This window comes from Anopheles darlingi, chromosome 2 (assembly GCF_943734745.1).
Source record: "Anopheles darlingi chromosome 2, idAnoDarlMG_H_01, whole genome shotgun sequence".
NCBI lineage: Eukaryota > Metazoa > Arthropoda > Insecta > Diptera > Culicidae > Anopheles > Anopheles darlingi.
Window position 1 is genome coordinate 36,208,796 of NC_064874.1, and position 25,607 is coordinate 36,234,402.

At 49.9% G+C, this 25,607-nt stretch overlaps 4 protein-coding genes across 4 annotated transcripts in view; 2 read left to right on the forward strand and 2 right to left on the reverse strand.

The window, feature by feature from the left end:
* The window catches only part of LOC125950273 (transmembrane and coiled-coil domains protein 2), a 300,863-nt gene that overhangs the window by 153,467 nt on the left and 121,789 nt on the right, over nt 1-25,607 (forward strand). The gene's annotated exons all lie outside the window — the stretch shown is intronic.
* On the forward strand, nt 11,547-12,430 carry LOC125950302 (uncharacterized). The gene is made up of 2 exons (XM_049678167.1): nt 11,547-11,991; nt 12,132-12,430. The coding sequence occupies exons 1-2, from the start codon at nt 11,547-11,549 to the stop codon at nt 12,428-12,430; spliced, it is 744 nt and encodes a 247-aa protein (XP_049534124.1).
* On the reverse strand, nt 16,227-19,733 carry LOC125950281 (major royal jelly protein 1-like). Its single transcript, XM_049678140.1, has 4 exons — nt 19,592-19,733; nt 17,577-18,412; nt 17,317-17,511; nt 16,227-17,242 (listed from the first exon to the last, which is right to left on the reverse strand). The coding sequence occupies exons 2-4, from the start codon at nt 18,401-18,403 to the stop codon at nt 16,624-16,626; spliced, it is 1,641 nt and encodes a 546-aa protein (XP_049534097.1). The 5' UTR covers nt 18,404-18,412; nt 19,592-19,733; the 3' UTR covers nt 16,227-16,623.
* LOC125959201 (uncharacterized) lies at nt 23,238-25,211 on the reverse strand. The gene has a single exon (XM_049692012.1). It carries the CDS (start codon nt 25,209-25,211, stop codon nt 23,238-23,240), a length of 1,974 nt encoding a protein of 657 aa, XP_049547969.1.

A 25,607-nucleotide genomic window follows, 5' to 3' on the forward strand; every position in this document is an offset into this window, starting at 1 on the left:
TGATTGCGTGCGATCCCCTCGGGGTGGACAAAAAGGGAGCGGGGGGTTTTAATGGTGGCACTTTTCACGCAGAAACACCTCTTGGTGTTGGAGGTGTCGGTGGTGGTGGCGTGAGAAAAATGCCCTTTTTTAATGGATCGCAATGATGGTAAATGATGGAAAACGATTTTTGCTTTTATTTTCGGCGGTTTAGGGGGAGGCGAGGAGGTCGAGGAGTCTTCTTGGTGTTTGATGTACGCACTGGAACCATTAAGGTCCGGATCCGGTATGCCATCTCGACCAAACCTCAACGGTAACCGGTCAAGTTGTTCAAGACAACCCGCCAACCATCCGTGGCCACCTTCGATTGAAAGCGAAATTTGGAGCAATGCGAGCGATGGTGCCACTGGTAGGTGGTGGTAGCAACTGGCACCTTTATTCGGTGCCCAGTGACCCAGGATAGGTGACCGGAACCCCTAGATTGATCGGTATAAGCGATGCGAACGATTGATCCCCTCGATTCCGGGGTTAATTGGCCAACCAATTTCTCCTCCATTTTCACGCGCACGAGCGCGCCATGGCGACCCTGCCTTGCCCTTTCCTTGGCCTACTAGAGATTAGCGTAGGAAGTGACCTTCATCATCAGGTGGTCGGCTGTTAGCGCAAAAAGTTAAGCGATTTCCATTTATGCGTCCAACATTATGCGGCGCAATGAGCAATTCGCTAGCAGGAGCAGAAAGAGAGAGAGAGAGAGTAAGAGAGAGACAGAGAGACAGAGAGAGAGCTATTACTTGGTCATCCGAACGCGATCCTAAGCCACACCGAAGAGGCTGGATTGCATCCGCCACAGCCACCGGTCAACCCCTCCTTATGATCAATTTGTGCAGTGTCAGGTCGGGCGGAACCATGATCGGAGGCGGTTAAGAGAGCCGCCAACCCATCAACACCCGTGTGCTGGAATGTAAATGAATAGTTATTCAAATAACGCGCTCGCCGGCGCCCGCGCTGCAATCATGAGATTTTCTTTTCATTTTGCGCAACCCCTTCGCTCGCTCGCTCACCAACTCCCGGCCACCAGCTGGGACAATTTGCTACTTTATAGCTACAAACATCACGGCCGACCATTTCTCAAACGTTCGCTCGGTTGCCTTCTCGGTTTTCCTTCTCTTTAACGGAGCCGGGTCCGTAATTCGATGGACGCTTCGGAGTGTGGGGAACGAGTGCTTCGGTGCTTGGGATTCTGTTAATCCCGGCACTGGTGTGCACACGAGTCCCAAGGGCATCCTTCATCGTTCCCCGGCCACTCTGCTGGAGTCACTTTCGCTCTCTTCCGTCCCCGGGAGGTTCCAGTGTGTTCCAGTCCACGCGCAAACGTCCAACATTCTTTCTATCATCGCTAATGTCACTTGGCGAGCCCGCCGTTTAATGGTCCGTCCCGTGGGAGTCGTAAACGTTAAGATGCATGGCCACTACAGCAACAGAGAGTAAAGAAACGGTTCATTGGATGTTTTTTGCGGTGAGTTGCGAAACTTTATTTCCGATGCACGACCTCGAAATCAACCTTTTCTTGCAACTTTCTTTTGCACACCAATAACGCACCAAATTGTGATCCTTTATGAAAGCATTTTGACAGTTCTTAACAGCGTCCAAACAAACGAACGTAAAGTCAGTTTCTTTCATCTTAACTGTTCTCAACTACGATAGCAACTTTATTTCAACCACTTTTTGACAGTTCTTTACGTAAAGGCCGCCATCGTAGCCAGACACCTTTAGCGTACATTAACGAGAGGAGTCCATTCGCCGTGAGGACGGGGCCACCATCATCATCATCATCATCATCGTTTGACGTTTGAAGCCAGGGCCGGCGGGTAAAAAGTGTTTCCGTTTAATTTCCCTTCATTTTTCCATCAACGACAACGACAGACGCATCACGGCAGAGGTGTTCCCGGTGAGATCTACTTCAAAAAGGGCCCCAAAGGGTCTGCACTTGCACAGAGACACCGTGTCTCCGTGTATGTGACCGCACGTGTGTGCGAAACGCTTCGTTAAATGATCGTCGAGATGGAATCTGCCGGTCCAGAACTAATCGCCACCGGCTGCTGAATTGCTGATCATGGGTTACGCTCCTCACCTTACTGACTCACTTCCGGACCTGCCGCCCGGTGGGTGGAACGATTTAAATTTCATTTCCTATCGTAACACGCCCGAAGACACGGCCAGAGAAAGCCACCAACGGTGACGACGACGAGAAAACAAAGCGGCTACTGTCTTCGCGCTTCGCGTTTTGCAATGGTCGAGGGACGTCGAAGCCCTTTTCACCTAACATAACCGCCCACAAAGTTGACTTATTAAATTCTCATTTTGAAAGCGAAATGCTTCTTACCCTTAGATGATGCCGATCTAATGAATGCCTTTTGGCGCCGTACCGTACGGCGACGGTTGGATAATTATGACGGATTTTCGGTTCGGTATAAATCGAAAATGAGGCGTTACGTGGTGGTATTAGGAGGAGCGGAGACCATAAACTTCCAAAAATAATTCCCCCCCTCTCCCCGGCGTGCTCTATGGGTTTTGTGAACGAAGAGAAAGGTGGTAGTATTATGTGCTAGCATAATTGAATTAAACTTGTTTTTGTTTTCTTTTTTGTTTTTCATGCTTTTGATGCCGCGAAAACTTTCCTCCACTCTGCGCCAATATCTTCCACCCTTTAAAACTCAGACAGTTTTGCTTTTTTTTAATATGCGTATGCGTATGCACGCACCTTGCATGCGTGTCCGCGTGTCTTCGGCGCGCGTCGTAAACCAACGGCCGGACAGTAAAACCCTTTTTCTTTTTCTTCTTCCGGCTAATAAACTTACTTTCCAGCAGCGTTTCCGCCAACACACCACCGTGGTACCGTGGCCGACCATCACCATGGACCGTTTAACTCGAAAGCACTCGAAAGACAGCAATGGGCGCAGTGACAACGAACCCGCAATATTTTCCCACAAAACCCCCACCGCCGTCGTGGGCACACAATTAGAAATGTAGTTCTCTCCCATCATCATGCAGGTGCAGCATAACATATCGTTACACACACACACACACACATACAAACATAAGCACGTTTATCTCGCTAACAACAATCAGTTCATCTGCAGATCCGATCGTACAGCATCTACATGTGGCCACTTTCAAAAAGGGCGCGAACTTCGGTGGTCCCCGGGTTCCCTTTTTTGATAGAGAAACTTTCTTTTATGACGAGGGAAATATAGAACAACGCTCCATGTTGTAGTGAGTTGCAAATTTCTTTAAGTAACAGTGATAGAACTTCATATTCGTACAGATATGCCGGTGCTTGACAGAGCGGTGCTCGTATAGCACTTATGTATGTTCTTATGTAGATATAGGCAATTATAAATTTTTAGCAGACCAAGTATCATTTGTTATGGCTAATGTCATGTATTTGGGAAAAAATAATTAGTTTCTGCGAAAAATATTCAGATTGCACCGCATGGCTATTGTCCACAAAGCCGTACGCATATGAATTTGATCACCGTATTTTTTAAAATCTGTATCTCTCTCATTTCTGCTCCAATTTATATAAAAATTAATTAATGTGACAATTTAGTCTACCCCACTGAAACTTCAATCGGTGCAGATTGATGCAAACAGACTCTCCGTCACTAAAATCATCGCCACACCTAAACTAATTTACTTTTTCCAGGAAAGTGACATGAGTCATACCAAATGATAATTTCTCTGGAGGAATTGTCATAATTTCATAATGTGCCTAGCATAGTGCTGTAGGAACATTAGTTTGCACCGCACCGTGGCATAGCCGTACGAATAGGACTTAGTATGACCGTATATGTTGCCGCGTTATTGTTTTAAAAGGTCGAAAAAATTTTTGATAGAGAAACTCTCCTTTATGATGAGGAAAATACAAAACAACGCGCACTGGTTTTCAGTTTGCAAATCCCTGGAGTCATGAAGAGCATCGAATGCGCTGTAGAAAAACATTAAACACTTAATCCCCCGGTCTCAAACTCAAACCACAATCACACCTTCTTCCAACTCGAATACAATCGAATGCTGCTGCTGCTGCTGCATTCCGGTGGAGCGACGTGTGCAAGTGCAACGAACCACGTGACCCAACCGCCCAAGGGAGGGCAGTGCAGCGGCATTGTTTCGCGACTTTGACACACTTTTGCCAGCGCCACCGTTAGCTGGAGCAAGTTCACAGCCCTCACAACCACCATGAGGGTGCATCGGGTTCAAAGGTAACTGAACTCATCTGAACCTACCCCTGATCGGTGGCCCCTGGCCCCCGGATAAGCCGTGCAGCCGGTGCAGTGATCGCGATCGCAGTTCAAATCGATTATCGAAGCAGCGAACTGAGCAACGAAACAGTTCCGTGCGGCTTCCGATGCCCAAGTGCCCTCTCCGTCTCGGCCAGTGGCCAGTGAGTGGCCAGTAGCTCGGCCAACTCTAAGTACCACTTCTTCTTCGCCCCGCGTATCCGATGGGATGAAAATTTCTCCATTTCTGCTGCGCGGCCACAAACGCGACGGTGCACCAATGATTTATCATCCCAAAAGCCTGGCCCCTGTTAACCCCTCTGTGTATCCGTGTGTGTGTGTGTGTCGTCATACGGCCTGCTCCGGAGTCAATCCGATGGCTAACATGCTGATAAAATGTTGATGGTGGTGGTGGTTTTGTTCAGGAGCGTCAGGTTTAGCGCGCGCGCGCCGAAGAATTTCACTTCACATCGCAATGACAAATGCCTTTTGCTGTTTTTGCTCCCCCCCCCCCTCCTCACCCATTCCCCCTTTTTCATGCCCTTGCTCTGCCCCACGGAACGTGAAACGGAACCGGCGGCGATGGCGGCGAAGGGTCAATCATAATGTGATTAGGTCGACGAAATCGACAACCGGAGAGGCTGGAGGACCGGACCTCCGCCCCGACTGTCTCGAGACAATTGTACGTACGTAGAGTAGTGAGTTCGCGGTGGTTGTAACGATTCCATTACTGGCACCGCGTGCTATCGGCGCCTTCTGCTGTGCCCCCCTTTTTCATAAGTCATCACCGTGCAGCCGGAGTCGAAGCCGAAGCCACCGAGGAACACCGAGACCGAGAACAATCGTCGAGCGCGGAGCCGTCGCCGGCCGTCATCCGCCACTTTCTCCTCGGCAGAGGAGGGAGGGGTGGGTGGCTGGTGGGAGGGATGACAAATCAGAGTCACATGTCTTTCAGCATCGCCATCGGCCATCTAAATGGCGTTTGCTGCATTCCTTTCCGAACGAATCGAACCAGTCCGTCTGACCGATCGAGGTTAGGGGTTGGTTAGGGATTCAATCGTCCGATCGCACAATAGCAGCACCACCAGCACAAGCAATGGCAGCAGCATACCTCTAACGCTCTAACGCCATTCGGACGCTATAGATTGATTGTGTCAATTGTGTGTGTGTGTGTGTGTGTGTGTGAGTGTATGTGTTGTTTTGTGGCAAGTGAGGTTCTCCCTTTCATCGGCAACGGCGTGGTCAGTGAGCTTACAAATAGCATGGGCGAAGGGCAAAGGGAATGACTCGCAACATGACCGCCGACTGATCATGCAGCAGAGAAGAACCCTTTTTGAAGCAAAAAAAAAAACAAAAAGCTCGGCAGCTCCATTTCACTGGAGCACGACATTCATGACGCACATATGGACATCCGGTTCGGTGGAGCGGCCACTCGCGAGCGTTAAAGTGTCTTCACTCTCTCGTAGCACAACGGTGCCGGGGTGAGGGGTTGATCCAAAAAAAAAATCGCCCCCCCCCCCCCACCGCATGTCAGGCGTGGCTGATCTTTTGATCGCGCGCGCCAAAAAAACATAATTCGGCCATTCCGGCCGCGCGAAGAAAAGTGAAAATTTACAACCTCACCTCTCGCCCCTCCATCCTTCTCGAGCCTTCTTTCCGAATGGCCGATCGGTGACGTGACGGAAAGCCAGAGGTTGGAAAGCGCTTTTTCCCTTTATCGAATTAGCGAAAATGATCTATGGCGCCATATGGGTACCCGGAGAAGGCCAGAGAGACAACACACACGTCAGTGTCCGGAGTGTCCGGTGCTGGAGTGTGATGTTCCGGCAGCTGGTTCCGGTCGTGCTCTTGCTCGCAACGTTGCATCAGTGGAAAGCGACGAGATCTTTATTTTTGGTGTGCCTTGGTATAGGAAGGATTTCCCCACTGCCGGTGGAGCTCGTTCACTAATTACTAACGATCATGGCGCCTTCCCCCCGCGGTTTCGGTCAGTTATCGGTTTAATTTTTACAAGCCCTCCTCCACGTAGTCACACGCGTAGATACACACACCGACAGATACACACGAGTTGGGTTGATTTTTTGGCGGATCATCAGCGCTCGCTACGGCGTCAATATCCATCGTCCAACCTTGATTTCGAAGGGGAAGGGGAGAAATTTCCAAGCCGGAAAATTTTCTCACCCACCGAGGCGGAGGGGCTGACCGAAGCTGACGCGAATTCTATCCAGCGCCAGCTCCAAACGTGGACTCATCCCAAAAAACCCGCGCGTTTCGCGCGTTTCCCTCAATTAAAGGGTGCGTTCCGTCGTGCTGGCTGGCTGGCTGGCTGGCTGGCTGGCGGTGCATTATGGTGGCCTGAAAATGGACGAATTTGAAAAAGGGGGGAAGAAAAAAAAAAGGTAAGGGAAGACGCCGAAGAAAGGTAATCGAACAATAATTATTTCGTTTTCTCGATCCCCGGTGCGATCCGCTCCGTGCATCCGTCCCTTGGCGCCAAACCTAGGATGCTGGCCGGCTTTTTTTTGGCAGTAGTAGCACTTGCCTTAACCGATTTTCCCTCCCTTCTTTGGAAAGTGGTCAAATGATGCCGGCTGGTACCACCGCATCCGTCAAAAACTCCCGCATTCAACCGGCAGATGGAATCGATAATTTCCTTCACCTTGGGCTCAAAATGCCGGCGCGTGAACGTGACATACGGTGGCAGCAGACACCACCGACACCAGGCAGGCAGACAGGCCAACCGGGAAAAGCCAATTTATGTCAACAAAATGCTTCAAATCGCGACCATTTAATGGCGGAGCTACGGTCTGCGGCGCGGAATTGGCACGGCACGGAAATTTCGTCAAGTGAAAATGCGAGAAAACTCGATCTTTATCAACAATTAGACGACTCGGCCGAGTGGCCGGTGCACTAAAAAAATAGCGCTCGACTTAATTGCTTCGTACGTTTTCGGCTCCTCTTTCGTGGAAAATTGATGCTCTGGCGATTTTGTTCAAATAAATGGCAACGAAAGTAGTATCCGGTAGCGACTGGGGATGCTAATATTTCATGCGTTTCGATGACTTTGAAAGAAAAGATGTGCCAGCCGATGCGCGGAAAAGAAAGGGAAAACAGGCGCTCTCCAGTGACTCGAGCACCAGCGCTCATACCGCACACGCAGCTCGCCACTTTCGATTGAGAGACATCCTGCACTTGCGCGAACCCGTTTTAGGCTTCCTAAGGCGCAACACTCAGTCAGTCAGTCACGTGTCGACTGTACGTAACGGGAAATGGCAGGACGACGACGGCGACGACGATGGTGGCGACCACGGGATTGAGAAAGGTGTTTGAGGATTTTCCTTTTCTGTTTCCACACAGAACCGGCATGCCGGCGGTTGGAACCGAAATTTACTGCCCACCGCAGGGTTGGCTTCCCCGCGTCACTAGTTCAGCACCTGGTCACTGAAGACGACACTCGACTCCATTGGTCGAAGTCGCTAAACGGAGAACGGACTGAGATTAGGAAGCGCAGATTACTACCGACCGACAGCCACACCGAAGCCTGTTCGGACAGCACACTTGCGCCGAGTGAAAGTAAATCTAATAAAATTGTAATTGTTAATTCCTTCCATCTGTCGTCCCCGCCGGGACTGTCGCTGCAGCGAGGGGGTATGCCTACGGTACATGCACGATTGCGCGGCAAATCCATCCGCGTCCACACCAACGCGACCAACGACCGACGACCGACGACAAGAGCGAGGTTTAGATGAGCTAACAAGCAAAGTGAACGGGAATGCCGGTGCCGCTTCGGCAACGGAAAGGCGACGACGCGATTCGAGGAGCTCGAACAAATTTGTTATCGCAAGCGCGGTGAAAACCACTGCCTAATGCGAGGAATGCTGCTGGCTCCAACTTCTAATAAAAGTCTGATGATCCTCTTCAAATCGTCGTCTGCGTGTTTGTATGTTGTGCTGTGTGGAATGGAAAAATGAAAGAATAGCGTTTCTTTAATCATCTGTTTATTGCAATAATCATAGTACTGCAGAATGCAAGATGATTGACCATCATAATATGGATGCAGGGGTTGTCTGTTGGAATAATAACTATCGATTGCTTGCATCGTACTATTTCGTGAAAGGAAACAGCATTTATTCCCGGAAAGTTCATCATGCTTTGGCTAGGTCATGATCAGAAGTTGCATGTTTGATAGACGGATTCGCTTTTTCGTTACTGTTTCTCAGCCTCCTAGATTACAAAACAATCGCTGTGACCATCCGTACGTTCTATCTAACCTCCCAAAACCATGTCCTTTGAAGAGTTCTTGAAGATTTGACTCCAGTAAAAATACTCATTTTTAGGTTTTCTATTTTAGGTATTTTAAATTCGTAAGTGTCACATTAAAGTAGACTTTGAATAATAGTAGGATCCTGTTTGCTGGAGACATATTCAAAAAAAAAAATACACGGTCATGACATCAATTCCAGGAATTTTGCACGCAGACAAATATGCTGCTTTTAGCCAATATGCTTTTAGCGGTGGCCACCGTACCTTCGTGCTCGATTTTTTTGGGGTATGAAAACCGATATTATTTCGTTAAATTATTATTTTGTCAAGGTATCCCCATGGAGTTTTTCTTAACTTAAGAGTTTATCATTTTTTTGCAATTTTAAGTTGAGAAAGTGATAATATTATTTACTATCCCCTGTATAAGCAAACAGATCAGGTTTTAGGAAATTAATTTTAAAAACATTATCAACAGATTTATTAAAAAATCTCGACTGGATTACCTGGTAAATTCACTGCAGATTGCAGATAGTTGCACAAAAGTTCAAAAGGATCGGTCCAGCAGTTTTTATGCTATGATGGATATTGACTGTGAAAACATTGGTTTTGGACAAATCACTTCAAAGTTTCAAGAGGCTCTGAGCAATGTGTAACGCGTTATTCTTCAAACTGGCTGGATCTTAATCAATTATGGCTCTAATCGATCCAATCTTTTTACATAATATTCTTGCAATCTTTATTAAGCGTCGTTCGTTAAGCAAAGACTAGTAAGTGACAAAATCAAATAAAGCACATACGTTCCTCTAATCAGCTAGAACTAACGCTGCAGATTACGTTATCAATAATTATTCAAACCAAATACCAGGAACACTATAACGCAAACGAAACAAGCAAGCGAAAGAGTCTCTCCAATAAAGGAAATCCCAAAAAGATAACCAAATTAATACATTTCAAAAGAAAGTAAACATTAAGCACCTGAACCGTCTTCCACCTAAACCCACAAACGATCACGACAAGTCGGAGAGCAAAAGTGACTATCCGTGCGTCCGTGTCACTGCGTTCATCCACGCAGCTGATTCTGTAAACGAAAATGGTAAATCGCCTTCCGGCAAAAGAAGGGAAGCCAAGCCCCCGGCCTCATGGTGGCACCAACAATCCCCTAAAAATGATATCATCCAGTCTAAAACCCTCCTAATCAGGGTTGCGCACCCCGTTCCCACCAGAAAATGATGCCACAAACGCGCAACGGATCTTTCGGACGAGGGCATGCCCCCTCTCCTCTGCTTTCCCACCTTTTTGCCACGAGCTGAGAGCTGAGGGACGACATACGCTGGCTTCGTTACAGCTTAACAAACAGGTTCATTACTTTGACCTAGGCCGCCGCGGTTTATGCGCGTTACTCTCCTCCCGAAAAACAGTAGAAGAAGAAGAAGAAAAAACACTGGCTGGCGGCATACTTCCCGGCCATCTCCCGGCCCCTCTACCACTCCATCATGCCACCTTCCCACCGCCGACGACCCCAGAGTGCCACCGTCGCACCCGCTTTCTTTATCTAATAAAACGAAAATAAACACCAACCTCTCTCTCCCTCGCTCTTCGGTGCCTGCCTCTCCTATCGCAGTCCCAGCGGTCGAGACAGAAACGAGAACGCGAAATGAATCACGCGGGTTCGCGCGGATACTAACGCCGGGCATGCCGCTAGCTATACCGCTTGTTAGCTGGCTGACTGCCGGGACTGCCTTGGTGCACATTGACACAGGAGCGAGGGGCCCTGGATGGAAAACAGAAAGATATTAATTATTCATCTTAAAGCGCGACGCGTCGCCAGGAGAGGACCCCAACCGGCCCGGCAACGCTAGCCGTCATCGTCAAGCATAACAAACCACACTCCACACAAACCGGGAACCGAGAAAAGGAGGGCGCGACCCGCGAAAAGTATCATTCCAAAGTCGAAAACAAAAGTCATTCCTATTCCCTTTCAGACCCTAGCAGAGAGGGAGTGAGAGGTTCATCTGCACCTGCATATATATGCAAAATATGCTGGCAACGCGCCGCAACTGCAACGCCTTTTGCTCACTCCGATAGACGAAGACAACGACGACGACGAAGGAAAGAGGCACCGGGGTGGGGGCCTTCTTGAATTTTCTTTCTCCTTCCCCAGGGAAATGGCAACGGTTGGAGTGAAAAGTGAACCCATCGCTATGCACGGAGGTCACGGACTCCGGACTGCAGCAGCAGCAAGAGCATTAAACATATGAGCGGACGACCTCGGAACGATCGCCGGATCCTGGTGCAGAGCGTGGCGAGGTGGCGCGGTCCCCCTACTGTCCACCGCACATCGACGCGATGCCGCCGTGCCTTTTTCCCATCGCGGAAAGCGAAAACATATCACCTCACCTCCCAGCACCACCATCAGCTGTCCCACCGATCGCTTCGCCTGCCGCGCGAAAAGCGTGAAACTGCGCGATGAACTTTTCACGACCACAGAGTGTCCCCCGAGCCGAACGGAGAGAGAGAGAGAGAGAGAGAGAAATGTCTTGGGACCTGCGATGGAATGCCGGTGCCGGTGGCAAGAAGAAAGCATAATAGAGAGAGAGAGACGAGACGAGACGAGCGTTGTGCCCCCTCTGCTGCGTCCGGAAGCAACGAGCGAGCTCCAGCGTTGGCCGCTCTCTGCCGTCTCGTTTCTTCGTCCGCGCTTCTCGCCGTCTGAGCTTGGGGCGCGCGCTCGATCGCCACACGCGGCCGCGATCGTGATGAAGGCGGGCGGGAAAAAAAGGCGCGCTCCGTATAAAGGCACCGGTAGTGACCGAGCTCAGCATCAGTGATCTTGCAACCAGCGGAAGAAGAACCAACCGAGCTGCAGAGACCGATCCGTGCTAGCGTTTGCCAGTGCCACAGGACATTCCAACAGGATCCAACAGTGTGTGTTAACACCAGTGTGTTCGTGCAGCGTTCGTTCGAGTGTGTGCGTGTTTGTGTGCATTTGTGTGCTTGATAAGCAGTATCCTTCCTTCCGGCATCATGAATCCAGTGTTGCGTACCGTGGCCACCGTGCTGGTGCTCGCCGTTGTAGCGGCCAGTGCCGGCCAAACCGAGGATTACCAGAGCCAGGGTCTGCGGGCGATCGTGCGTATGTACGACGAGTGTTCGAAGGCGGACAGTGGGTTCAGCCCCTGCCTGAAGAAGCGTGCCATCACCTTTATCGATCGGTTGGCGCGCGTCGATACGCTGAACGTGGGCGACGTGAAGATCGTCCGGAACGAGCGGTCGTCGAGCGGTGCCGAACCGAGCAAACCACTGACCGAGGCCGAACTGGAGCAAACGTTGCCCCGTGGTTTGGAGGCCCGCGATGAGGCGCTCACCAACATGCTGCTCGAGAAGGTGGCCGGCATCTTCAGCAGCCGCACGATCCAGATGACCCTCCCGAAGCTGTCCAGCGAGGAGCTTGGCCGTGGACTCGAAGAAGGTAGGGACAAGCGTAGCGTCGTACGGTCGTGTCGATAATGTCCGTGTCCTTGGCAAACGCCTGCTTCGATTGCTAATAATTTTTGTGTGTTTTCTTCTTTTGTTTTCCTCTCTCTGTCTCTCTGTCTCTGTATCTCTCAGGCCGTGGCAAGATGAAGAAGATGATGAGCATGATGATCATGGGTTTTATGATGAAGATGGCCGCCATGGTACCGGTGGCGATCGCTGGCCTCTATCTGCTCGCCGGTAAGGCGCTCATCGTCTCCAAGATTGCACTGCTGCTGGCCGGTATCATCGGGCTGAAGAAGTTGGTCGCCAGCAAGCAGCAGCACGGTAGCGGCTGGTCGAGCGGTGGTTCCGGACACGGTGGCTGGGATCGTCGATCGGTCGATGTGGCCCACAACATGGCCTACAACGCGTACGCCAAGAACCAGGCGTAAGGAGTGAGAGGATGCCGAGACTTTTCACAGAAAACACACGCAGACACCAACACAACGCACACACGACGGACAGCACAAAGCAGCGATCAGGCGCAGAGAGAGAGAGAACGTATTTATTTATTTATTTAAGTTATTTAAATTATTTCGAAGTCGAAGCTCGTCGTCGATCACACACACACACACACGAACCTCGATCGAGACCCCCCGGGAAACCCGAGAAATGCATTCCAAGTTATTATGCTTCGAATCATTCCAAGTGATCATTGTATCCCTACGGCTACCGCAACAACCACCACAAGACTGCCTTTCCTTGCTTCCTTCCTGTCCTGACCTGTCTCACCCTTGATGTGACACATTTTGCGCGCCGCTCCACACAACCTCAATGGAGGACAATATCAAATCTACATACAATTGCGACCGAGATCGCAAATACACACACGGTCCGGATACACTTAACCCATTTCCCTCTAGCACTTCAGTGCGCGGCGTTGTGCCACTCTCCGTACTCCCAGTCCCCTTTCCGTTAATGCGGACCACTCCGCACGGTCCCATTCTACTTTCTCTTTTTTCGCCATTCTGCAACACCCGCCATTGTCCTTTCTATTGCTCCCCGCTTCTGTCTTCTTTCTTTTCTCTCTCTAACAACGTTGCGCTTTTCCGGGAGCCTTTCGCTTCTATCGCATCTATCAACAACAGCCACCCTTCTTTTCGTGCGCACACACACACACACAAATACCCCACCCGCTGATTGTCACGCTTTTCGTCGCTCTCACGGGTTCGTGAGATGGAAATTCCATCCATGCGCGCCCGGGTAAAGATGCGAATTTTCCGCCGAAGACTTTTCCACGGCACAAGACACGCCACCCTCGGTCACGGTCAGGTCATGCAATCGGTGCAATCCACGGTGTTTTCCACGGTTTTCCCTCTGTCCCCATTGTGTAGTGCCCGGGCACTGCTCCGTGAGCAAGTTCACACCCACAATGGGCCTTCGGTATTCATTTTCCCGAACCTAACCCTACACACACTCATTACTGGAATGCACACTTGCCGGTTAGGGGTATTGAGGCAGTAACTAGAGTTGATAGAATAGAGATCCCAGTAGAAAAAACCGGCGGGTATAATGGCCCATCCCCCCGGACTTAGGGTAGAAAGAGGCAATCAACATCGACGACGACGACGATGCTGAGACACATCGAACAAACCAACGAGTATTGGCCAGATCGCCAGCAGATGAGAAGCAAACAAGCAAACCGAACCAGAACACCACAACCGCAACAAAACAACAACAACAGCAACATGTACAGGGTGCGAATATGTGTGAAGAGAAAAGCGAGCAAAATCTGTGCAACTGAAATGCAAAACCCCCCAAAATCGATACCTACCTGTCTGCCACTGTCTTCCTTTTCTGAAAGAAAACTCACCTCGCACCTCATCATCGAGCTCATCCGAAATCGAAGGCTTTTCTCCGAATCAACGAATAAACGATTTCCAATGATACGGGCGCCATGTTCGACGATAATACGGTACACGGTTTCCGTAGCATCTCGTGTATGCGTGTCTGCTCGAGGTCCGCTGGAGTTCGTCGCGTGCTGTACGTGAGCTGTCTGAGTTTCTCCACCACTCCAAATAGCAGATGCTTTCGTTTGAAACGCTTTTCCGAATGTTATGGTACGATGAAAAGCGCCACCAGCGCCCAATCATCCATCGATCCGGTTAATCCGCTGAATCCGGATGAATTGATGCTGTACACATATGCTCTGGCTCTGGCTCTGGCTCTCGGCACTGCTGCGCCGGAAGCGAAAACTTGTTCTCGGGGGGGCGCTACCAAAGCCGCGCATCGCATTAGCGGCGGTCGCACGGCGGTGGTCAATGGAAGGAACATTAAATTTGGATCGATTGTCGGCTACTGATGATGAGGCGATGATCGATGGGCCAGCGGGACCCGCGGGAAATCGTGCGCTCGGGCCCAAGGCTATCGATCGTTACCGATCGGATTCCCATAATGGGCGATACGATGTGGTTAGAACCGGCGGCCGAATCCCGTTAGTGGTTACGGTAAGGGTGTTAAAACTTGCCGACGGCCCTTGTTGCGGTTTACAGTAAATTCCCTATTAACTATTGAACGAATTCCGGGCTGCCCCACTAGTCGTTTGATTGGCGCGGTTTTAGGGAGCGCAAGACCTGCCCCTTAAAATGTAGGTCAAATGCTGTGCGAAAAATGTTATTGGTGCGGCCCTGATTAGGCAATCAGCTTCTTCTTGCTTTGCTTCTGGCGATGCAGCTCGTGTCCCGTTCTTGATCGAATTATCGTTAAGATCAGTTTCTAAACGAGTTTTTATTCCAAAATTTAGATTTTTCCTATCAAAATGTCTGCGGGACTTTCAACCTGTTGAAGGTGTTATAGCAGCACGGTTTATAAAGTATTCATAAATATTCATATTAGTCTGCAATGTATCATTTGAAACATTACCTATAGATTTTTCTTTTGTGATCAAATATCTGTTGGGATTGATAAAAAAATATAAATGAGACCCTTACTCCAATTCTAGCGTCGCAATAATGCACCATTTATTACAGAATTAAAATCCTGCTTTTTCATTATTCCTCTCAACCTAAACAGAAATAGAAATATAGGAAAAGCATAAACGCGTGTAAAAGTTAACCCAATGCCCAAAAATATGGTGTTCGATAAATCACATCGACTGAAAATAGTGCTGGCGAGACCCGAATTATCAAACTGTCAAATCATATCTCAATTGGGAGTCGCGTGATTGGTCTATGGCATAATCCTTCGGATTCTTATCAAGCTGGATGTATCGTACACAGTCACCAATATGATTAGGTCATATGTACATGGTTATCCTTTAGGCACCGGAACAAATAATTTACTTGAATAAGGAAAAATAATGGCTAGGTCCGATTTTGACTTCTTAAGAAACGGAATTATTTTGTTAAAAAATAAACCGAAAATTAGTTACTTATGAAAATGAACTAAATTCCCCAACAATTTGCTCCTCGTTTTCCCCAGATTGTGAGGAAAATCTCGCCTTCTCGCCTTTCGCTGTCTGTGAAGCTTACGCGAAGCTTTCGTGGAGCGAACATAACTTCAGGCACAATTCAACAAGTGGGATCACACAAGCGCGCGATTTGAACGCGTAAGCAGTCGAGTAAAGAGTTTAGTAACTCCAAGAATAATCTAATCACTTTATTCTGAAGACAATTATATGGATTTGGTAAAAATGAATTGCATATTGTGGAAAAAATGAATTTCAAAATCAGCCATGGAATAAATTCTGTGGAAGCGTTTTTGAAAAAAATCATGTTTTTAGGTGCCTCTCGTAACTCAGTGCTGCATCATCTGAATTATGAAACTCGATGTTCCTTCGTTAGATAATAAGCACCTTAAAATCCTAGGATGTTATATTTCGAAATGTGCACTTTTCACATTTCATTATGATAAATTTTATGATTTTGTTGATGCACAAGTTTTTTTTTAATTCAGAGAACTATGCATAATCGTATCAAAAAACTTATTTGCAAGCAGTATTCACAAATTTGAAGAAAGAAGACCTCTTCTACCTGATACATGATGTGCAGGTTACGTGTACGTCGAAAGGATAAAAAGGACGAGGGTTTTTAGCCTGTAATACGCATCCATATTCAAAAAAATATTACAAGGGAACGATTTAATCATACGTATCCAACCCAATAATACTTACCTTTGATGCACTCACTACTTACGAGGACATTTTTCTGGATCACATTGAAATAAAACATCCAACAAAATAATACCGTTAATATTGTTTCTATTTGTTGTCATGTGCGAAACCGCACACTATGCTCTCGAATTTCGCGTGAAATGGAATCTATGAATGGTCATTGTTAATTGCTGAAAATGAATTCCAAGAAACATCCAATCATCCAATGGAATGCAATCGGTATAATATGTCATCGGGTTCCGAAGGTGATTGCTGCTTAATTTACGAGTATCTCCTATATATTACGTGGCAGTGTGGTCAATGGCATACTGCTCGTCGGTAGTGACAACTGTCTGTACTGTTACCGTATCCCGGGCCACTGATGACGAGCAATTGGGCTATAGCAAAGACTTCATATTGCTTCTTATGACAGACGGTCCTATTTACACTTGAACTTCCTCTCCTTCCTACCTACCGCCCGCCTTCACGACCGCTTCAGTGAGCTACGGTTTCGTTCGCCGGCAAGCTCTTCCTGAACCGCAAACCATTCAGATCGTTGTAGTTCAGGTTGATTTTCGGAATAAAAGTAGGCCCCTTCGAGGCGTAGTGTGGTCGGGCTGGCGGAGGGAACGCTTTCTCTCCGCTGTTCAGGATAAAAAATGACGATTTCGTTGGCCCAACGCCCGGCCCGAACGGGTGCTTCACTTGCACACTGTGGCCATAGGTAGTGCTGGGTGGCAACGGTGGCAACGGCTGAGCACCGAAAACGCCCACCGGCGTTGAAGTGGTCGCGGCCGGAGGCAACGCATAGCTTTGTCCGGGGGCTAATGGCTTATACGGTACGGGCAGCACCACCGACGAGTGATAGTAATTGTTACCAGTGAGCGTTTCGTACGGTACGGTCGGACTCAGGTGACTTTGAGCATCGAGCTTACTGCTCGGTATGGCGACACCATCGATACGCAGAATCCGGGTATTGAACTCATTAGCGTCCAGGTTTTTCAGGAAGAACCGATGGAACTTCGTCGTCAGGACGTACAGTGCCGTCCCATCACGGTCCGGTGTACGCAGATCGGCAGCAAATTGAAGCATTTCTTGATCCTTGGCAAGAATGCTGAAATGGATGAAGAGAGTTTCATTTGTTAATGATGTAGGAATGCAGCTACGACCAACACAAACGATACTTACTGATGCTCGTTCGTGCGTGGATTCCACGAGGCAATGGCCGTTTCGGTGAAGGGAGCGAAGAAGATGGTACCGCCACGGGGAGAAGCCGCCAAACCGATTCCCTGCGATGATTTGCGTCCCACTAGCTTTACGGGCAGTTCCTTACCGAATGGCAATGGCCCGGCGCGCAAAGCAGCCGTCGTTACCGAGAAAATGCTTCACAAAAACACAATGAAAACAATAGACGGACGGGAAAATGAGGATTTTCATTCGCTACCTACCGATCAGTGGCCAACGGTTGGAAGTAAACGATGCCGGCATCCAAATCGAACGCCAATCCCACAATGCCATCCATCAGCGTAAAGCGATGCTCCAAAATGGCCGACTGGGCAAAGTCCGGATCAGGGTACATGGCTGGATGGCTGACACGCCACGTCAAATCCTTGGTGCTATCGTAAACCACAATACCCGGTGCCACCGTATCCGACATGTAAACGAACACATCGTCACAGTTATTCTCGGGACGGGAAGTCGTTTCGTCAACAATCAGATTCGTATACAGCGACTCTCCTCGGATCACCTCTCGCGGAAAATCGATCCGGCGCACCACCTGATCCGTGTGCAGATCGTACACCAGTATCTTCGGTGGACACGTTATTTCAAAATCTTCCAACGACCGTGACACACCGGCATCGAGTGCCCACAACCGATTGCACGAATCGATATGCACCCGGTACACCGAAACCAGTCCAATCTCCGAACAGTTATACTCCTTGGTGGCCGCCCGATGATGTGTCCAATCCGGGTAGGCCTGCAGTATCGGTGAGTCACCGTTCGTACCCCGTGGCACCGTGGACAGGGTCGACGGTACGCCCGAGAACAGTCGCGGTGTCGCAATGAAAATGCGATCATATCCCACCTCAATACCGGTTGCTACGATGTTTTCCGGATTGTAGTACTCCTTGTTCGAAGCCGGATAGTCCCAGGGGAAGTTAAAGTTCAGCAGATTCCATTGCTTCACCACCTCGAGCTTCGGCGTGGCGTCCACAAGGCACAGGGCAACGAACAACGTCACACACAACGGCGTCAGCATCCCGTAACGAGACATTTAGAACGGCTGGAAGTGAAGAGGAGAAATAGATCGTCAAGAAGCAGCACAGTTCCATCGAACCAAAGCACCCACCCCCCCACCCCGGGGCGGCTGTCCACAAAGTGACGCAAGCGATGATCGTCCATGCTCGTCACTTATGCAACGTGCTGCTCATGGAAAGTGCAACATTTTCCATTAAAGCTTTCCTGATGTGTGAATGTAGAGCAGTAGAGCGTCGACGAAAAACCAATTAATAACTCCCGCAATAAAACTCATCATAATCCGTAACGAGCTGGCGCGACCTTCAAGATGGCGGAACAACCAGCTCGGTACGGGCTTCACGGATCGCCGCAAAAATCGTCCGGGCAGCTCTGCCGGACAATCAGTTGAAGAAATTCACGTTCACACGCTGGCCAATAATGCGCGCGAATGTTTCCTCACCAATGCGTTCTGGCACCCCGGCCCTGGTCCAGTAAACGCTCTAGTTACACAATCGCAATCTTCGAAACATAATGAGGTTCTCAGGGCACAATTGGACTGTGGCTAATGTATCACTTAACAAGGTGTGACAATTGAATGTTTGTAAACGACGTCGTTGGCGCAGCTAACTGCCACCGCTCTGCCACCCAGCTCGCTACCAATGTTCCGCATCATAATTCAAGTTAAAGCGGAGCATAATCGGAACCGCGCGAAATCGTTTCTCCACAGCTGTTTAACGGCTCACGGATGATGCTCAAGGCCAGGTTTGCAACGCTACTCGTCGGGCTCAACCCATCTTCGACACGCTACCGCGTCATGCCGTCTTCGCTTCGCACTTTTAACGGAACTTGCGTTCCTCTGCCGCATACTGGAGCGCCGTAATTGTCACGGACCGTCACCGTCAACCGGGCGGCCGATCGCGCCTTATTTCCGTCCGATAAGGAAAGCCTGTTGACACAGAATCCATTGCACCTGGAACGGTTACGATAAACGACCGTTGTCATAATCTAGCTCCATCCAAATGGATCGCGCATCTCGGTCGTCGATCAATCGTTGCAGCCCTTGCACTGCCGTTTACTAGATCACCGCAAGAACAGTGATCCGTACCAGATCTGTAGTTGCACCAACAATGCCACAACCTTTCACTTTCGGTCCCTCAGTTCTGGTTCACTTATTCTAACACACGAATGTCCACGGCGAAGAGATCTAACCCGACGAGGAACTTACATTGTTTTCACCATTCAACGTTAGTAACACAGACACACTACACAGCACACGACACACGTGCACACACTTCGATGATCTGCACCGATACACGACCGATCGACGAATGTGATCGCCACGGCCGAACCGGGCCTCTTTTGATGCGTTTCACGATACCGAAACACACCGGACACCGGCTTCATCGGGATTCCCCTTCTCCCGAGCACGCGCAAGAAGGCAGTACGCGCCTCCAGCACAGGTTGCCGGGTGCGGTGCAGTGGGTTTTCGCGGTCGAGAGTCGGTCAAGAGAGAGAGAGAGACAGCCAAGAGTAGTAGGGATCGGAAAACGGTTCTCGCGACAACAACCGCCGTTCGTCCTGTGCCGTGGCGCGGTGGCTTCAGAGCGATTGTTTCAAACGCAGCACGTCGCTCACCTTGAGTCTGTCAATCTTTTGCACTTGCACATTTCAATACGGCGTGAATACTTTGCGTTTACTAAGAGATTATAGCCCAATTCCTGGATCCCGTCTTTTGTTGGTTCGAATACATTTCATTCCGACATTGACACTGGATTCCTTTTGGACTTTATCGGCGTGCCATATTTTTAGGATTAAATTACTGCATCTAGAACCACAAGAATATGCATTGTATTTGACAACATTTCGGACGTAGTAGCAGCAGTTTCCGCTCTTAAAGTAGCTTTTAGCTCTCCAATAGTCTTCGATTTGTTGGAATACACCTTACTCTTCAAATAGCCTCACAGAAAAATGATACGGGATGCACCGAATGTCCCCCAAATCTCTAAGCAGGCATAGTTTTCACAGTTAAAAGATTATTTTCTGTGTGCAGCGCTTCAGTATCAGCCCGCTGAAAAATGGCAGAGTTACTCAATATTTAAACATGTAGCACCTGTCTAGAAAGCGAACTCTGTATAGGGATAGTTATACCGTATGTTTGTGACGATAAGTTGTGAAGGTTAAGGAAAGATTACAGCAACTTAAGAAACATTACAGTTAAACAATACCCCATAATAAGAATATTTTTTGGGGGACAGATTGCAACCGTGCAAGCAATAACAAGTGAATATGTGAAGGCTAAACCTCCTATACATCGCTACCTTGGAGCCTTTTAGCATCCTACAATCACATACCGCCCCGCCAGCAGCACGTATAGCTCACACCCCTGCATTTCTTAACCTCCTCCTGCCACTACCTTGACCGATCCATCAATTAGAAAAGTGGCAAACAGAAAATCATCGAGACCTCCTCCGGCACGTGTTTGACATTTAGACAGCTCGAGGCAGGCGTCTGCAGGCGATTGGTTGTACCGGGGTGCTAGCAAGATGAACTAGAACTGATTTTTTTTTGTCACTTCTTCCATTTGTTTCTACTGTAGCTTAACGGTCAAACAATGAAAGTTGTCGGGCTGGTCCTCGGTGACCACGTTTGCAAGACCGATGCAGACCGAAGTACACTGGTGTGGCCCTCATCGTCTCACCGGCTGCAAGCGACTGGTGCAGCACAGGGGCACCAGGGAAAAGGAGTACAGCACACAGGCTGGCCAATGAAAAGTATTCTCCGGTGTGTTCGGCCTCGCTGTTTGTGAACCCATTTATTCCTTCACCTGGTTTTTGGTCGCCTGAGAACCGGCTTATGCAACAGGTCATACAAAAGCGCGAAGGTGGGCGGGGTAAGGTTTCAGCGAAAAGTGGCTTGGACTTGGCCGAAGAAACTACGAGACACTGCACCGGATTCCTCGGGTTTACTTTCATCTGTTGCGGGTGCGCGCGCGTGCGGTGTGGTTTTGATGGATTTGGGATAAACGAAATATATCGGTCAGGCGAAGTCCGGATCGCTGCCATCCATCGTACAGGAGGAGGAGGCCATCGCCGGATTTTGCGTCGATGCAACGCAGCGACATAACATCGTACGGCTATGTTGCCACACACGCGGGCCTCACTAGCTGACCTTAATAATCTACACACTTGCGGGCTATAAATCCTTATCAAGCCACAACGGGCCCCGGGTATACAATATACTTCTGCTTCTTCTTCTTCTTCGTTTCCGTCTGCTACACATTTGTCTGTGCATTTAGTTAGTCACAAGAAATGCTGCTACAACCAGACATCAGCATCGACAAGCGAGCCGAAGCAAGGACCAGCAAAAAAAAACAGATTTATCCCGAATTCAGTTGACCGTTTTGCCCTGCACAGAATTTCGCTTGCAATCGTGTGCATTCAGGGTCGCCCGACCTTGAGGCGAACGGTATGTTTTAACGAAAATTGAAATGAAAGTGTCCATTAACCGTATCCCGTACCGCCGTGTATTGTCGAGATTTTGAACTCCAATTATAGCCTGCTAGTGATAGTGCGAAAGATTATTAAAGCATTCCTTTTCGGGCACCCGGTACGCGATGGAGGCTAATACAGATTGAATTCATTTTAGACCGTCGTCACTAAACGAACTGACGAAGGAGGAACATAAATGTGTGCACTACCTTTAAAAATCAGACGTATTAACAAAGCAACCTACTTGCTAATTAACTTCGCTGATCGCCCTATCTGGAGCAACTCATGATTGCCAGAGAAGAACGAGATTGGCCATAGTTACGCATCGGTCAACGATTGTACAACACCACGGCAACCACCGGAGCCATTTATTTTATGTATCCTGTCCGTTCCTAAGCACTCCTGCCAGCAATCGTACCGCCGCGCAACACGAACTAGGATTAACCGAAAACCCATTCCAGTGCACACATTCCCATACCGGACTGTCAAACCGAAGCAATCGACATGATCGGACCGGTTTCCGTACTACTGCAGAGCCTTCCGTATAAAAACGATCCTTAATCAGCGGGTAGTGTGCGCCAGCGCGGTAGTGGGCCCAACGACGACGAATTACCATTGCATGCGCATTCGATTGATTGCCAATTGATTGGGCACCACACACCGGCCACAGGCAGATTAAGCACTACAAAACGCATTGCAAACCGACTGCATGGTTCGCCGCTCTTCGGTCCGCCTGCTTCGTGCTTTCGCTTTGCGGAAACGATGCGATCCGCGGCTAATTGTTTACTACCGGCTCGGACCACCACCCTACCGGTCAATCGGCCACACGGCCAGTTGACACCGCAAATGCACGCATTGCTCCTCTGCCGGGGCGCCGGCCCGGACTCCAAACAGCGTGTAAGCGTCCATCGCTATCGCGTGTCTTCCGTAGGGCGAGCAAACTAATCACAGAACTACATGCAAACATCAACCGTCCATCGCCTCACCACCCAACCAACCAGACAAGCACCCTACAACTCAGCTACAACATTCGGCCGAAATGTACAACAAAAAAAAACAACAGCAACCAGAGACCCGCCCCTCACGGTTCGACTCACCTGACGCTATGGCATTCGTGTTCCATTCCGTCGCACAGCAAACAGCACCCAGTAGGAGCAAGGAAGGAGTTAGGGCTTGGTTAGTTAGTCGGTTGCCTTTGGGGAATCGAAACCCGGTGCCGGTGCCGGTGCCGATGGTACCGGTGCCACGCGTAGCAACCGAAAACCCGAAACAACCTTCCGTACAAGGTCGGCCACTTCCTTTCACATGGCACGCGCCGCTTCGCCTGACCGATTTCGGCGCACGGAAGGGCGCACGCGCGCGCGTGTCATTTCCCGCGGTGTGTTAGCAGATGAAGCGATCAAGTGGATTGGTGGCCGCCCAGCGATAACGCTGCTGTGCCCGGTAGTACAGTAGTTCCGCGACAAAACCAACCAACGAAAGCCCCAATCCGACCGTCCAAAGCAGAAAAGCTCCCTGGATGTGATCCAACCGCAGTATCGTCTGCCGATCGTCCGACTCGTCCCCGTCGTCGATCCGTATCTTTTCGCTCTCCTTCTGCCACTTGCCCAGCAGCCCCGACTCGCTGATGCGCCGGATCAGATCGTTAATCTTCGGCAACAGATGAAAGTCCTTCTTCGCCAGCATGCTCACCGAGTACGTGTAGATGTTTTCCGTCTTCGCAAAACAGTACATCTCAGCCTCACCGATGCTACGGCTGTTACTCGAGTGAGCGCGCGAAATGCCGACCGCCAGCTGGCGATCACTCCGAATCCTTGCCAAACACACGTCCATATCCGGGCACACTCGATAGTGGGCCGCGATGTGACGCGAACGCTCATCCGGTTTGTCGAAATGCACCAGCGCGTTCTCGGGCCCGGCAAACCCAAACTCACTCCCGATCGCCTGATCGACGCTAGCGATCTGTACCTCGTACCGAGGGCGCGTTAGCACCGAGATTAGAAAACTATGGTAAGCCGCATTCCAGTGCAGCCCGTAGAACATGTAACCGATCAGGAAGAAACGAATCGAAACACGCCGCGGCCAGTAGTGTGCGTAAACGCTGAGCGAAAAGGCGAGCGATTGGAGTAACATCCAGGTGAAGTTAACCCGGTACAGCTGCTCGACGTAGTTGAACCGATACAGCAGGGCGGCCGCCGCAAAGATAATGAAGATCGCAATCAACCACGTCCAGATGTTGAAGATGATGAACACGTTCAACCATTTCGGTGCGTGCCGTGCCGTCGCCACACACCACGTCAGATCATCCTGATAGTATGGGATCGTCGCAGAGAGTAACCGTCGACTGATGGGATTCTCGTACAGTCCACCGATCATCAGATCCGTCCGGCGCTGTATAACGTCCGCGTACAGGCCAGTTTGGTTATCGGCCGTGATATGGGCCGTTGCACGGGCCGCATCCAGTACACCGTACACCGGAACCAGTCGCATCCGAGCCGTTATCGTGTCGAGCATCAGCACCTCCAATCCCTTCTCGATGTGACTCTCATTGCCCACCACAAACGGTTCCCAGATGCTGGTCGTAATCTTGAGCGGACAGTAGTTGTAGTACTTCGGTATCTTTGGGCCGTAGTCGGAAAAATGGTGCACCTCACGGAACAGTGGCCGCCAGCGGACATCGGGTTCCAGCACCCCGACCGTACCGTCGTTCTCCTCGACGTATTCGCACTCATCGACGAGCCGTACCTGGGCGATGTTATCCGCACAACCGCCACTCTCGTAAGGGAACCAGGTCCACGTCTCAAGCACGCTCGTGTTGTACCGTTGCACCATGACGTTCACGTTCAGCACCGAGTTATCGAACAGTTCCTGCAGCACGTTCCGCACCTCGATCTCGAACACGAGCGGTGTCATCTCGGACGTAAAGACCACCACGACCTGGGCTAGTGGATTCCAGGTCGGTAGCCGACGCAACTGATGGATCGGAGCGGCCAGCTCCGACGAATCGCCGATCAGCATCAGATAGTTCTTCGCCTTCTCCGTAACGTGCGAGGCGTTCCAGTGTTTTTTGCGCGCATCCTTCACCATGACGCCCATCTCGTGGCGTGGGTCTTCGTTGAACGATCGCAGGATATTGAGCTGGAAGGCGGAGGCGTCCGGTTTGATGTTGATGATCGCCAGTGAGCCCTTCATGGCGCGCTCCGATCGGAAGTACTTCTCGCAGAGCCGCTTCACGCACGGTACCACCGTCAGTAGCTTCTCGTTGTAGTTCTCGTCGATCGGAACGTCACCAAGGGTGCGCCTTACCGTCACGGTGAGCAGCAGCAGCGACACAACTCGGCCCAAACGGGGCCACATTCCGTACCGTACTGTCGCAGTGGTCCAGCCGTGTCGCTTCTGGCGTCCGTGTATTTATACCACCGGTGAAGACCCCCGTGCGACCCGTGACCATCAACGAGCATCGCAATTATGTTGTGAATTATAGAACACCCAAATGAGCTCGCGGCGTCATAATGCACTCATCACACGAATCATCACGAATCACGGGGGTGCAATCATAGCTATTGATTTATCATAAACTGCTCGCGGGTAAGCGATTTACGGTGGGCTTATGATCCGCTTGGACATGGCATGGATAGATTGGTAGCGGCACGCATTAGCCTACTACCATCCATCGATGCCGACAGGGGTTAAACCAAACACACCGACCCTTGTATCGTGTCACCATCATTATCTGGGCCGGGTGTCACCGTG